The following is a 13914-nucleotide window of genomic DNA, read 5'->3' as shown; positions in this document are numbered from 1 at the left end:
GGTATGAAGGCCTGGAGGTGGGGAGGAGTCGGGCAGGTCAAGGTATGAGGACTGGGGGCTGATGGTGGTGAGCAGGGCCAGGGGTGGAGAGTACATGGTGGCGTGAGACCCGATCTGCAGGATCAAGGGAGGGGATTTGAATTTGACTCTTAGGGTGGTGGACAGCTGCTGAGGGATTCATCAGCAGAGTGGTGGGACCTGGAGAAAGATTGAAGAAGATCCGTCTGGTTGCTTACGCAGGCTGGTGTGGTGGAATGGGTGATGAAGCCAGGGACATGACTACGGAGATTCTGTGATGGCCACAGAGTCATATTTTCTTCTCCTCTTCCTCTCCCCTCTCCCACTCCCCCTTCTTCTTCCCGTGTGTGTGTGTGTGTGTGTGTGTGTGTGTGTGTTTTGGGGGGGGAGGACACAATTTAAGAAAATCGGAATTGTTTTGTCAGGGTTTCTATGTTAGCATTTTACAGATGGAACCGACTTGCTTTACAAGTGCACGTCCTCGTTGCTTTCACTAGAGAAATACTCTTATGTGTTACAATACCAGTGGTGCGTGGACCCATTTAGTTACATATACTGTTACTTATTTTAAAAAAGTACATTTCATCAAAAGAAATTTCATCTTAGAGGTCCACATTTTGGAGACCTATAAAACCAAGCTCAGTTTATTGTTCAGCATCTGCAAGATTTGAGCCATTTCAGAAATTTGAGCTCACTAGCGTTCCTGGGCTGGCATTTTCTTAGCTGAGAACTGCTTACCTTGGTGTAGACAACCTAATATTTTATTTAGAAGAATGATTCATTGCTTTAGGTGTCTAGAGTCCTGGGTTTTATCTTCTCTGTTGCGTAAGTTTGGTTTGACCTTGGAAAAGTCTTTTCACTTCATATTTTAGTGCCTCTGTGCAGAAGATGGGGAGTAATTGTTCTGGCAAACCTCTTGTCATCAGGGTAACTGGGCGAGAGCTCTCTGAGACATAGAGATACAGTACCTCTGCAAAGGCCCTGGGGCAGGAGGGAGCAGGAACTGAAAGACAGCCCACGTGGTTGGAGAGCAGAGTGCAAGGTGGGAGATAATCCAGAGTGATCTTGTAGATTGTAGAGGTCGGCAAGGGCCAAGCTGGGCACTCTTGTGGACCTTGTTGGAGACTCCATTCTTTATCTTTTTTTTTTTTTTAAGATTTTATTTATCTGACAGAGAGAGCACGCGAGAGAGCATTTATCTGACAGAGAGAGCACGCGAGAGAGCAGGAACACAAGTAGGGGCAGTGGGAGAGGGAGAAGCAGACTCCCGTTGAGCAGGGAGCCCGATGCAGGGCTCAATCCCAGGACCCCGGGATCATGACCTGAGCCAAAAGCAGACACTTAGCAACTGAGCCACCCAGGTGCCCCTTGATTCTTTATCTTAAGGGCAAGGGGAGACTGTTGGAAGATTTAAATAGGCGAATGACAAAAGATCGATAGATATGCTGATTTGTTCAATCCTCTTAAGAAATGTGTGTGGCAGTTCACATCCCCATTTTAAACCACTCCAGAAACAGGGTGGTGGAGATTAAGCCACTTACCCTAGCGCACGTTGCTGGTAGGTGGTGGAGCCAGGAGACCAACTCAGGTCAGCCGGTGTCCAAAGTCCCCTGTCCTCCATCTCAGCCTAACTCAGTAACAATATAACAATAACCACCATTTTAAAAGACGCTTTGAACTCTTAAGAAGAAAGATCTCCCTTAAATTACAAAGTGGTATTATGCGGCAGAAATATGAGCGGTGCGGAGAGATTGGATATGCCGGGAACCTTTCAAAGCCCCAGTCTGCGTGGCTGTGGTCCAGCATCTTCAAGTTCCTTGCTGTCTGGTGGGGTGTCTTACTGGCAGCTATCAACAAATGGGAAGGGTTGGCAGCTCCGGCTGGCCATTTGACACTGCCATTGTCCATAAGGACTCGGTGTCCATGAAATGTGCCCGAGGTATGTGCTTTCAGGGCCTTTTGAGCTGGGCGATCAGATCTGGGCAGTGCGTGTGTGGTTTCACCGGAGTGATCACGCCGTGCCAAGTTTCTGCTTTCTGCTTTCTTCCTCTTGGGGAGTCCGCTGGTTTCAGTGGATTCTTAGAAGCTGGTTACAGAGATCACCATCTTGATTTTGAACCCAAGGAGCCTTGTTCAAGGTTGCAGTGGGAAAACGGCTGCTGACCCATGGCCCTTGAAATTTCTGTTGGTGACGACCAGTGTCTCTTCTTTCCTAGTTGACCATGTCGTGCCCGAGCCCGGGACAAGCCTGCTGGCAGCCTTCGACCAATGGAGGGAATGGGCTGACAGCAAGTCCTGCTGTGACTACTCTCTGCACGTGGACATCACTGAGTGGCATAAGGGCATCCAAGAGGAGATGGAGGCCCTGGTGAAGGACCACGGTAGGTTGTGCTGACCAAACGGCCCTGGGGATATTCCCAGTTCAGTGCACGAGCCAGCACAGCTCTGTGAAGGAAAGCTCTGTGAATCGCGCTTGCACATCCCTTCTGTGCCTCACCTCCATGCCTGCCAGGAGAGAGGGTCGAACTGCAGCTGGTGCCCATTGGAGGTGACCAAACCCAGTGCAGCAGTAGAAGCTTTCGTGGACATGAGAACCCAAGCCTCACCATGGGGACCGGTTCCTATGTAACAACGGCTCACAGCTTACTGGTTTGAGGGAACTGTACCCAGCCGGGTTGCAGAGTTGAGGCTGAGAATGCTTATCCCAATGAGGATTCTGGACAGTCATAGGTGGGGGCCGGTGGCCAGGATGCTGAATGGGGGACTCAGGCAAGCTCTTTGTACAAACCCATAAGAACCAGGATAGATTTGAGGGTGAGGAGGCTCTGGGACAACCTGAAGACCCTTTCTTCCTTCCTTCCTTCCTTCCTCCTTCCTCATCCCTCCTTCCTTCCTTCCTTCCTTCCTTCCTCCCTTTCTTCCTTAAGATTTATTTATTTATTTTTTAAGATTTATTTATTTTAGAGGGAGACAGAGTAGGAGAGGAGGGGCAGAGGGAGATGGAGAATCTCAAGCAGAGTCCCCACTGAGCACAGAGCCCAAAGTGGCTCGACCCTGAGATCATGACCTGAGCCAAAACCAAGACTCAGACACTTAACCAACTGAGCCACCCAGCTGCTCCGGGTCTTTTTTATTCCATAGGACTATTTTAGGGAGTAGGGTTCCAGAGGTTGGGCCCTGAAAGATTCCTGGGGAGGCTGGAGGAATCTGGACTACCTTAAGGTACCTCCGGGATCGTTTTGTCCACAGGAACCTTGGGAGTTGAGGTGGTATCGCTGAGTCCCATCATCTTCTGGGGTCCTCTTGAGCTTGGCTATAGACTAGACTCCTAGGGTGACATGTTGACCTCATTGGATCTTAACTGTCAGGGAAGCACCTATTGCTTTCAGGTTCTAAGACTTCTGAGCTCAGAAGTACCATGAGTTGTGAGTAAAATAGCAGGAGGGAAATCTCTAGGCATGGGTATGGTAGGTATCCACAGATATGGCAGAAAATGCCCAGAATGAAAGTCTGGAGTCTTATGACGTTGGGGAATTAGTTAAATTTTATGAGTCTGAATTAAAACAAAAACATCTCTCACATGAGGGTTTTGGACTAGATATCCTAAGATTCTGGTACAAAGGTCCCACCTAAAAGAAAACAGGTAACCCTTAACCTTTCTTACTTTTGAGAATACTGAGGCTCAAGGGGGTTTACTTTCCATACTGAAAGTGAATCGACTTCAAATCAGCCAGGAGGGTTACCATAGCAACTGTTGCCTGGCAGGAGAGAAGGCTGGGATGTCCCGAGCCATTGAACCTGGGGCAGCGTCCAGCACCCCCAGGTGGCTTGAATTAAGCTGCAGGGCTAGAAGGTTGTTAGTACAGTTGTTTACCATCGTGATGGATATGGGGCAGGGATGTTTGGTCTGGTGCCTTGGGTGACAAGGACTCTGAAATGCCAGGGTGAGAATTGCGACATCAGCTTGTTTGACCCTTTCTTACTTAAAAAGGTTTCTTAAAAATCAGCTTGGCGTGCAGTCTATTTACCAAAGAAAAGACATTTATTATAGATCTTCATCCACCGAATCTTCTAATTCGTTGTCTTCTTAAAGTCACAACAGTCGAGGGCAACTTTTGTTTTTATTTTTTAATTTTTTAGATTGTGGTAAAATACAGCATAACATAAAATTTACCATCTTAGTCATTTTTAAATGTACAGTTCAGTGACATCAAATACATCTACATTGTTGTGCCATCATCACATCATCCATCCCCAGAACTTTTAATCTTTCCAAACTGAAACACCATACCCATTAAACACGAACCCCCCATCTCCCCATCCCTTACCTCCTCCAGCCCCTGTAACCCCCATTCTACTTTCTGTCTCTATAAGTTTGACATATTAATGGAATCCTACATATCTGTCCTTTAGTGACTGGCATACTTCCCTTAGCATCATGTCCTCAGGGTTCATCCATGTGGCAGGATTTCCTTCCTGCTTAAGGCTGAATAATATTCTGTCGTATGGCTGTATGACATTTCGTGTATCCAGTCATCTGTCCGTGGACACCCTTGCCCTTTGGCTATTGTGAATAACACTGCTGTGTATTTGGATGGGTATACAATATGGGCAACTTTAAATTTTGATAACCTTAGAGAAGAACTGTCAGGGTACTAAAAAGAACTTTTGCACCCTATTCCCAGTTTTTTTTTTTTTTTTACACCAATTCTTTATATTTTACCCCATTTGCTTTATCCTTCTTTCTCTTTCTCCACCTCTGTCTCTGTGTCTCTCTCTTGTCCTTCTTCTCTCTGTCTCTCTCTATATACACATATACATTGTATCATACTGTTCTTATTTGCTTCCAGATTATTTGGTTTATTTATTAAAGTCACGTCTCCACCTCTCTATTTTGTCTGTCCACTAGGGGTAAATTCCTTCCTCGTGTATATGGCTTTCAAGGATCGCTTCCAGCTAACTGATTCCCAGGTAAGAAAAGTTGGCTTTTCTGCACAAGCTCGCTGGTATTTGGTACATCGGGGCCAATGCTGTTGTCTTGGAAGCTGCCCTTAGCTTCGTGGGAAATGGCTGGTGGATGAGGGCCCTGGCGTAACTTTACCCTTAGGGAGGGTATGACCCCAGTGCCCTGGCCCCCCTGGATTGGTGTTCCACCAGGCTCTGGAGTCAGCCTCGGAGCTGCCTCTGTGGGACAGCATGGCCCAGGGGTGTCCTCAGAGCCTGCTCGGCAAACCTGCTGCAGGCCCGAGTGTCCTCCATGAGCCTCCCCTACTCCACGTCCTTTAGGTTATGCTGCCTCTTGATTCTCGAGTGGTCCTGCTCTGCCCCGGGTGACCAGAAGCCTTGACCTTGGGGCATGTCAAGAGAGCTGGCTTTAGTAGCCGCAGGTGCTGTTTCTGACCCTGGTGGCCAGCAGGGGAGTGGCTGTACTCGGGGACGAATGGGGAGATGGACCTCCCTATCTCTGCTCTTCCTCCTCAGATCTATGAAGTCCTGAGCGTGATCCGGGATATCGGTGCGATCGCGCAAGTCCACGCAGAAAACGGTGACATCATTGCAGAGGTACGGCGCTTTCCTCTTCGAGGTGTCTTCATGACCTGCAGGGCGAGAGGTGGGCTCAGCAAAGGGATGCTGCTCTGTAGCTCAGCTGCGAGGAGGAAAAGCAGGGTGACCTGGTGCCCCTGTCCTGTCCTGGGGCATGGGGCTGGTGGCAGTCTCACCAGCAGCGTGGATGTTGGTGACCTGCACCTCCCTGGGTTCCGCGAGATACTCAGCCTGTTCCCTTTCCTCAGAGGAGTCATTTCCCTCGGTGCAGGGACACAGACACTGTGACCCAGGGCTGGGCACATGTGGGCTTTCAGCATCCTGGGGCAAGAGTTGAACTCATGTGGGAGCTCAGGCAGGACTGGGGACAGGGTAGTGAACCCTTCTTCTATTCCCGAGGTCCGGGGATGAGGGCTGGACGGTCAGGTCAGCAAGGCCGTTTTTATATCTTGCCCGAGTGACTTTTGGGTAAAAGATCTCTAGCCATTTTCAGTCCAGCTCTCCCTGATGGCGTGGCTTTCTTCAAACCTTGCAGGAACAGCAGAGGATCCTGGATCTGGGCATCACGGGCCCCGAGGGACATGTGCTGAGCCGGCCTGAGGAGGTGAACATCTATCAAATGGAACGCGTGATTCGGTGTCCCTTGGGTGCTACTGGTGCCACATAGAGCCCACTTCCTGTCGAGACTGGGGCTTCTCAGGATCTGAATTTGGGCCTTCTGAGAAGTCACAGGTTACTTGTGTGGGTGTCTACGTAGGCCAAGTGAAGTCCTCACCTGAGCTGTGGAGGACAGCCGTCAGGGTTCTTTAGCCTGGAGGCTCTCCTTCGTGTCTCTGATTCTCCACGCCCTCCACGGACAGCTTTTTATTAGCATCCTGCAGCGTGGGTTTCGTGGTTCATAACATGGGTGCCTCCAAAATCTCACCATCACCGAGACATAGTCACAGGGATCTAAAAGCTCTTCTAAATTGCTAAAAAGCATAAGAGGAATTGTAAGTTTTTCCGTGGTAAGTCTGCGTGGGGTATCAGTCGAGAGTAGCAGACAATCTTCCAGACCCGGGAGGGATCATTGAGACCCGGAGCATAGGCTGAGGGTCACTGTCTTGGATGGTGAGCCTTGTAAGACAGAAGGGAGGTACTCGTATCTTACGTGCTAGGGAATCTGTTTTTCTAAACTTAGAACCTGTGACCTTTTCGGAAATTGGCTGCTTGATGAAAGGTTCCAGGTCAGACTTTTGAGGGCCTGGCGTCCCTGAGCAAAGAGAATGCTGGAAATGAACAGACTTTTCTCCTTACGGGAAAGAAGTGACAGGCAGAGAAGGGCAGATAAAGTCCTCAGGCAACTGGATGTTGGCTTAACAGTAGGATGTGTCCTGGTGGAAGCAGGGGGAGGGAGATGCTTGATCAGAGGAGTATGAATGGGACCGGTGCCCCCGAAGCACAGAACTTGAGAATGGGGAGGTTCCCTCCGGCTCTGGGAAGTGTTCACTTTAGGAGCCATGGTATAGGGGGCACCTGCTCTCCCTAAGAAGAAAATAGATTTGCAAGGGTTTGAGACCAGAGGTGCCATTAATAAACTTGTCCGGGTTGGGGTGGGAGGGCGGGGTCTTCACAGCCTTTTTCCTCTCACTTTGGGGGAGAAGCGAGGCTGGAAAAAGAGAAGGGGGGGCACTTGGAATGTCCCGTACCCACTGAGGATTTGCACTTCCTGTCTTGCCCTTCGGGCTGCACACACACACACACACACACACACACACAGACAGACAGACAGATCCACAGACACACACGCACCAGGGCACCTTCGGCACCATCTGTGGCCCCGAGGACGCTCACCTCTCGTCAGTTGAAGGACGGAAGCTATGACATTTTCAGTACTGTCCGGTCTGTCTTTGGGGTGTATGTAGTTCCTCTGACACCATCCAAGCTTCCACGCACACTAGAAAGCCGGAGGGAGGAGCCGGAGCCAGCACACAGGCGAGGGAGGTTGAAGGTGGCATCTTCTGGCCCCTGTGTTAGAGCTGCATGCTGTCACTGGGGCTGGCGGACAGGGATTTGGGGAGGAGCTTATCGGAGAGAGAGGGCGAGCGTCTCAGTAGCTGATGCTCAGAGTACCTGAGGTTGGCTTTGTACACTAGTGTGTACACAGAACATGCACACACACAAATGTATGCGTGTACGCGTGTGCAGTCATGTACACATGTGTACACGCGCACATTGTAATGCTCGCACTTGCACGTTTGCATGCGTGCATGCTCGTGCGCACGCGGACACACACTCGGGAGCCCCAGCTCACGGTAAAGCCAGTGGGCCCTGGTGACCAGGTGATGACACCTGGCTTAGGAAGTTTGCTCTCACCTTCATCCAGTTGTTCCAGCTGTGCAGGTGGGCAAGAATGTGTTGCCCTCTGAGAAAATCCAGTGCCACTTAGCTTGTTTCATGAGGCTACTTATGAGAGCCAAACTCTTGTTGAACTTGTAAGAGCCTGGGGGCTTGCTTTCCTCTCTCCTGTCTGCCCTGCATCCCCAGACCCCTGCAGGCTTGAACACAGAACGCAAGCCCGGGGTTTACGGAACGGGCAAAAGCTATCAGAGGAGAGTTGCTATTTTGACCACAAAAGTCAAACCCATTGCTCCATGATTAGACACAGGAGGTTTCTCTTGTAGCAGTTGTTGCATGGAGAATTTCGGGGTCCCCAGCCGTGGATTATGAGGCCTTTGGGGGCTGGCAGATCTGGAGTGCTTTAATTTGAGGAGATCTTTGGCTTTTGGGGAGGGTCCTCTTGTCTCACGAAAGGCTGTCTTGGGTGCTTTCTGGGGTCACCTGCTTCTTAGGTGATGCAGAGGCACCTGCTCCCTGTCAGCCCCAATATTGGGTGCTTCCCCTGAGCAGGTGCACCCTTACGACAGCCCCATGAACCGCCAGGCATGAGCCGGCGCCTTCTCCCTCAGTTCCTGGTGGTGATTTTTCTGTCCGTCACAGGGGATCTGTTGTGTGTTAAACCCTCTGTGGACAATAAAGAGAAGAAAGCAGGAACTCGAGCTGGACAGGGCAGTGAGGGAGAGCCCGCCCGTACACCGGCAACAGCAGTTAATAACATAACAAACACATCAGACAGACGGAGGCAGAGTGTCTTCATCTGTCAACGCATCGTGGTGGTGAACTTGGCTTGAGCTGCACAAAACGTGCTCCTGCCCCTCTCTGCTGTTCCCTCCAGCCCGCCGTGTGAGATCGCCAGCAGGGTTCTCCCCAGGTCCCAGCCGGGAAGATTTGAGAGGGAGACACCGCCGGGAACGCAGAAGTCTAGAAACCACCTGTCCGCCAGTGGCGCCCCGCACGTGTGATGCCTGGGCCCTGCTGGGACAGCGAGATGCATGAGGAAGGGCTGGAGGATGAGTTGGAGAGGAAGAGACGGGGGGGAGGTTGCTAGGGAGGGCAGAAAGTGACAGGGGCTCTGGGCCAAAAGACTGGCATCTGGGAAGAAAGTTGGGGACGCGGGGATGAGGGTAAGGGTGACAAAGAATCTCTCCCAGAGAAGGGAACTTTCCAGCTGGGCCTTGTGGGAACTGCAGCTGGGGTATGCAGACAGTGGGGGACTGGGCGTGAAAGGGTGTATTGTGTACAGACACTATTGTGTATTCTGATTCTCTTGTGTACTGACACTGTTGTGTGTTCCTAGACAAGTGGCTTTTCTCTCTGGATCTTGGGGTGCCCGATCTTAAAAATCAGCAAGGCTAGATGACCCCCCAAATCCTTGATAACTCTATAATGAGGCAGACAAATTTTTTTTTTTTTTAATTTTTGAGCTGTAAAACGAGTTTCATAATATTTTAAGTCGGTATTATTTAAAGCCGTTCACTGTGTGTAAGGGGCATGCACAGGTACGCACAGAAGGGTACTCCTTGTGGATCTTTCCACAGTTCTGGGTGGAACCCAGAGACTTGGGGTTTAAGTGACCTTCTCTTTCCATGAGAGATCCTTGGAGTTAGGCCTGTGCCCTCACCCGGGCGTGTGCTGGGTCCGGGGAGGGGTCACAGCTCACCTCACAGCGGATGAGCGAATCCACACACAGCCCCGGATGCCAGGCCTGCAGGGGCAGGGCCCCCCATAGAACCGGCACTTTCGCTCCATTTACTTCCTCATTAGCCTGATTTCACATTCCAGTTCACCCAGGACAGTCCCAGTTCACACCCATTGCTCCCATGCAGTTATTAATAGTGCCTCTGTTCACTTTCGGAGGTTGGTGTTGGGCCAATTAATTGGGTAGTCATTGGCGCCCCCGGGAAGCCGTGAGGCTTCTAGAGGAGTCCTTTCCATGCTTTCCACTTTGGACTCTTGAAGTGACCGCAGAGATTCAGGCCATCCCTCCACTGTGTTGCTCTGGGCTGGAGACACTTCTATTGTAACTGGAGTCAAGGAGAGGGAGGGCCGGTGGCTCAGCTATTCCAGGAATTAAAAACATTTGGATGTTTAATAAGCTTTTTCAAGAGCCATTTGGTTTGCCTTTGAATTTTGAGACCTCTCTCTTCACGTAGTTGATGCCCGAAAGGGCCAACGTGAATGAAGTTGTCTTCGTTTATTAAATTAGATTACCAGTTAATGCAATTATAGAACTTCAGCTCTCTGCCAAGCTCCTGTAGAAACTTGGTTAGCTAAGATAATTCAGTTAGGAACTCAGCTATGTCTTATGAAAAGTAGCAGCTCTGTATGGAACAGCCTCGCTTTAACCATTAACATACAATAAAGTATTTTATTTGCTCAGTAAACATTTTGGGGGGGCGACTGCTGTGTACTACGCTGGGAACTCTTGGGGGTGGGGCACAGGAGATAGAAAAAATCTGAGTCGAACCCAGCCCCTTGCCACCAGGAGTTGAAGAAGCCACACCTTCTGCCAGGATTTGGGGAGGGAGCAGAAAGCCTTTTGAGATCCATCCATTACCATTTCACGTGTTCTGCAGTTGCCCATTCTAACACACATGTATCTATAGGGTATACCTTGATCTCGGTAGTCTTACCTGGTCAGGTAGTTAGCAGTAATCACTTGGGGTCTTTGGAATATTATTCATTGAAGCATCAGGTTTAAAGAATCATATTATTAATTGGAGCAGCTCTCCCATCCTGCACTGAAGATCATACCAGCCCGTGCAACTATGGGTGTGTTTCGCATACCGAGGACCATTGCTTGACACAAATTTGCCTGCTCCATTCCTGGAGCCCTGTGAGGTCGCGTTGTTCCTTGGGTCCCATTTGTGGATGTCGGATAGAAGCCCAGCACAAAAATCTCATCAGTGACTTGGGGGCAATCCCTTTCCGTGCCTGGTGGGTTTTCTCATAGGAGCAAGCGTAAAAATCACCTAGAGCTGTTAAGACCCACATTCTGGGTCCCATCCCCAGAGTTACTGATCTGGGAAGGGCCTGAGAATCTGCGTTTCTTAATCAACTCCGGGCTGATGCTGATGGTGTTGGTCTGCAGGGCACCCTTCCAGCCACTCACAAGGTCTAGGAAGGAATTGCCCCATCATTTCCACCCATCAGTATTGAGTGACCCTGGGAAAGTCCCATCCCTCTCCTGCGGTGCCGCTCAGGGCAGAACCTTGAGGACACGGTGGGGGCCTCTCGTTCCTCTCGGCCTCCCTTGGTGGGTTGAGGGCAAAGACGGACTCGTGGGGTGGGCACAGATTGGCCCCTGTTCTCACGTTCACGTGCTCCTCTGCAGGTCGAGGCCGAAGCCGTGAATCGCTCGATTACCATCGCCAACCAGACCAACTGCCCCCTGTACGTCACCAAGGTGATGAGCAAGAGCGCGGCCGAAGTCATCGCCCAGGCCCGGAAAAAGGGTGAGTGTTGCCTTACCGCTGTCTGACTGCAGGCAGGTTCACAAGGGAGGAAGGCTCCTTTTCCAGACCTGCATGCCAAGTGGGCTGCGTTCATCACGTTCCAGCATTAACCTAATTACCGCCAAGCAAGGCCGGGAGCTCCAGTTTCTCCTGGCTGTTCCATTGCGGCTGCCTCGTCGCTGTCTATTTAAAGCCGCGCACAGCAAAGAGTAGGTGGGCAGGCACGTTTCCCTCCTGCCCCTGCTTCCATAGAGAAGTTGGACTTAATTCGATGCAGTCTTCATAAACTAGGCACATACACAGATGGCGTCAGTCTCCATCGGCCCCAGAATTCTTCTGGGGAACATTCTATTGCAAAATGAGTCCCTGCTCCGTGGCTGGTAGTGATTTCTGCCCAGGTAAGTAAGAGAGTCTTATAGGGGCGTAGGGCAGGGGACTTTGCCCCGGGCCTCCTCCTGTCTAGTTCTCCAGTGCTTGAGTCGCTCCCTGTAAGTTATACTGACTTTCGGGGCTGAGGCTGGTCCTCTGTTAGCACTAGGGAGTCTGTTGAGAAGGTTCTTGGAAAGTAATTTACTAAGTACAGCTTCCCCTGCTGCTTCCAAAGCCTGGTCCGTGGCGTACCTTATATGTTATGAATGCGGCAGAACCCTCTTGTCATCTGCCGTTGACTGTGAGTTTGAGTCATCACACTAGCCACGTGTCCTATGCTTGGGAGTCTAGCTCCACGGACAGCCTGATAGTGCGTAGTTTGTGAGGGTGCGCGTCCTGGCCCGATCCCTTCTCTCTTGATTTCTGTCTAGCTTTCTCCTGGACTCTCTCTCACTCTCTCTCTATCCCTTTCTCTTTCTCTGTGAAGAAGGGAGCCCTTTGATCTCTATGCTTCTGTTGCTAGTTCTCCGCGGGATGTGATCTGCCTGGAGGAGGAGGACTGTAGGAGTTTCTCACTGGCGGGTGACTCGTTGTGAGACTGAGAACAGATTGCTCAATGCCCACTGAGTCAGCTTATCCCCAGAGATGATGGCTTCCAGACGGACCCAGCAGCTCCCCTTCCCCGGGCTCTTTGGAGCCCCCCCGGGGGGCCTGTATCTGGAGGCTTTCCCACGCGTGGTTGCTGCCTTCCTATCTTCCTGGACACCTGCCCTCTCCTGGCAGCTAGTAGGAATTGCCTTTTTGAAATAAAGGAACATTTACTGAGGTAACGGCATCTACTCAGAATCAGCGTCGAGTTGTTTTCTAGGAGATGCTGTGGATGATTACTGTTGGTGACCCTCCCTCGCCTGGGCCCTTTGTCACCTGGGCACATGGTTGCTTCAGCCCCAGCCCCCAACACCGATCACAGAACTGCTGCCTGCACAGAGCATGGGGACAGTTGGCTGGTGTCTGAAAAGGGGAAGTTAGCGGGCAGCTTTATTTATTTTAGGAACCATATGTAGCCAGATGATGATAATAAGCAAAGAGTTAAGAGTCTTACGAGGCATGGGGCGTAGGGCATTTTAACATAATTTTAATATAATTAAATGTTCCATTTAACAGAATGGAAAACCCGAGAACCTGCTTTCTGATTCAGACTTTTCACTTGTCCAAATCAGAGGGTGGAGGAGTCAAGTCTCTCACGAGACCCTGGGCCTGGCGGTTGGCGCTAGCCCTGGTCTGGGGCGCAGAGTGCTGGCCTGTGAGCCAGTCTGGCCAGCAGCGCTGGGGCTTCTCCTTCCTGTGCCTCAGTTTCCTTATTTGAAGAGGTAGAGCGGGAGTATGTTACTGTAGAGTCCAGGCCTGCTCTAATACTCTCACCTCAGTGCCTGATGATGTCCCTCTGTTGTCTTTAGGACTTTGACCCTGTGTGTGTATTGAGTAGTGAGCACTAAGAAGGGACTAGTTTGGTCTGTTTGTTCCAGAACCTTCCACGTGTGAGTCCCACGCTGCCTGCATCATGGTTCCTGGGGTGGCTTTTGCATTCCAACCATACCCTTTAGTGTGTGAAACCCTTTGCTTTAGATGGGCCTGAGCTGCCAGAAAGGAATTTCCGGTGCATTTAGGTGCTAATGAGCAAGAATGAGAGATCCTTGCTTGCTTGTGGGCTCCTAAGGTTTCTTTCCATCTTGTTGGAACTTCATCACAACAACCTCGGGAGGCAGCCCAGGCAGGAATTTTTGTACTTTGGTTTACTTTGTGGCTGAGTAAACTGTAGTTCAGAGCTAATGAATGAGTGGTGGGATTGGGCTTTGATTGTCAGGTGCCTGACTTCAGGCCTGAAGATCCACATGAGTATCTGAATTGCCTTCCTGTTTTGAGATTATTTTAGTATGAGCAATGCTGGTATCTGTTGGGGTTTAGTTTCTTTCTTTCTTTCTTTCTTTCTTTTCTTTCTTTCTTTCTTTCTTTCTTTCTTTCTTTCTTTCTTTCTTCTTTCTTCTTTCTTTCCTTTCTTTCTTTCTTTCTTTCTTTCTTTTCTTTTCTTTTCTTTTCTTTTCTTTTTAAGATTTTATTTATTTGACAGAGAGAGAAAGAGAGCGCACAA

General features: G+C 50.2%; 1 protein-coding gene across 3 annotated transcripts in view; it reads left to right on the top strand.

The window, feature by feature from the left end:
- Nucleotides 1–13914, top strand: part of DPYSL2 (dihydropyrimidinase like 2) — a 124645-nt gene that overhangs the window by 93065 nt on the left and 17666 nt on the right. For all 3 annotated transcript variants that reach the window (XM_027598882.2, XM_027598883.2, XM_027598885.2), the window contains exons 4-8: nucleotides 2235–2399; nucleotides 4928–4989; nucleotides 5500–5580; nucleotides 6098–6166; nucleotides 11276–11396. In XM_027598882.2, coding sequence (XP_027454683.1) covers nucleotides 2235–2399; nucleotides 4928–4989; nucleotides 5500–5580; nucleotides 6098–6166; nucleotides 11276–11396 — 498 coding nt within the window. The remainder of the gene's footprint in view (nucleotides 1–2234; nucleotides 2400–4927; nucleotides 4990–5499; nucleotides 5581–6097; nucleotides 6167–11275; nucleotides 11397–13914) is intronic.

This window comes from Zalophus californianus, chromosome 2 (genome assembly GCF_009762305.2).
Source record: "Zalophus californianus isolate mZalCal1 chromosome 2, mZalCal1.pri.v2, whole genome shotgun sequence".
Lineage (NCBI taxonomy): Eukaryota > Metazoa > Chordata > Mammalia > Carnivora > Otariidae > Zalophus > Zalophus californianus.
Note: the sequence above shows the minus strand (reverse complement) of the source record. Positions and strands in the feature narration are given on the sequence as shown.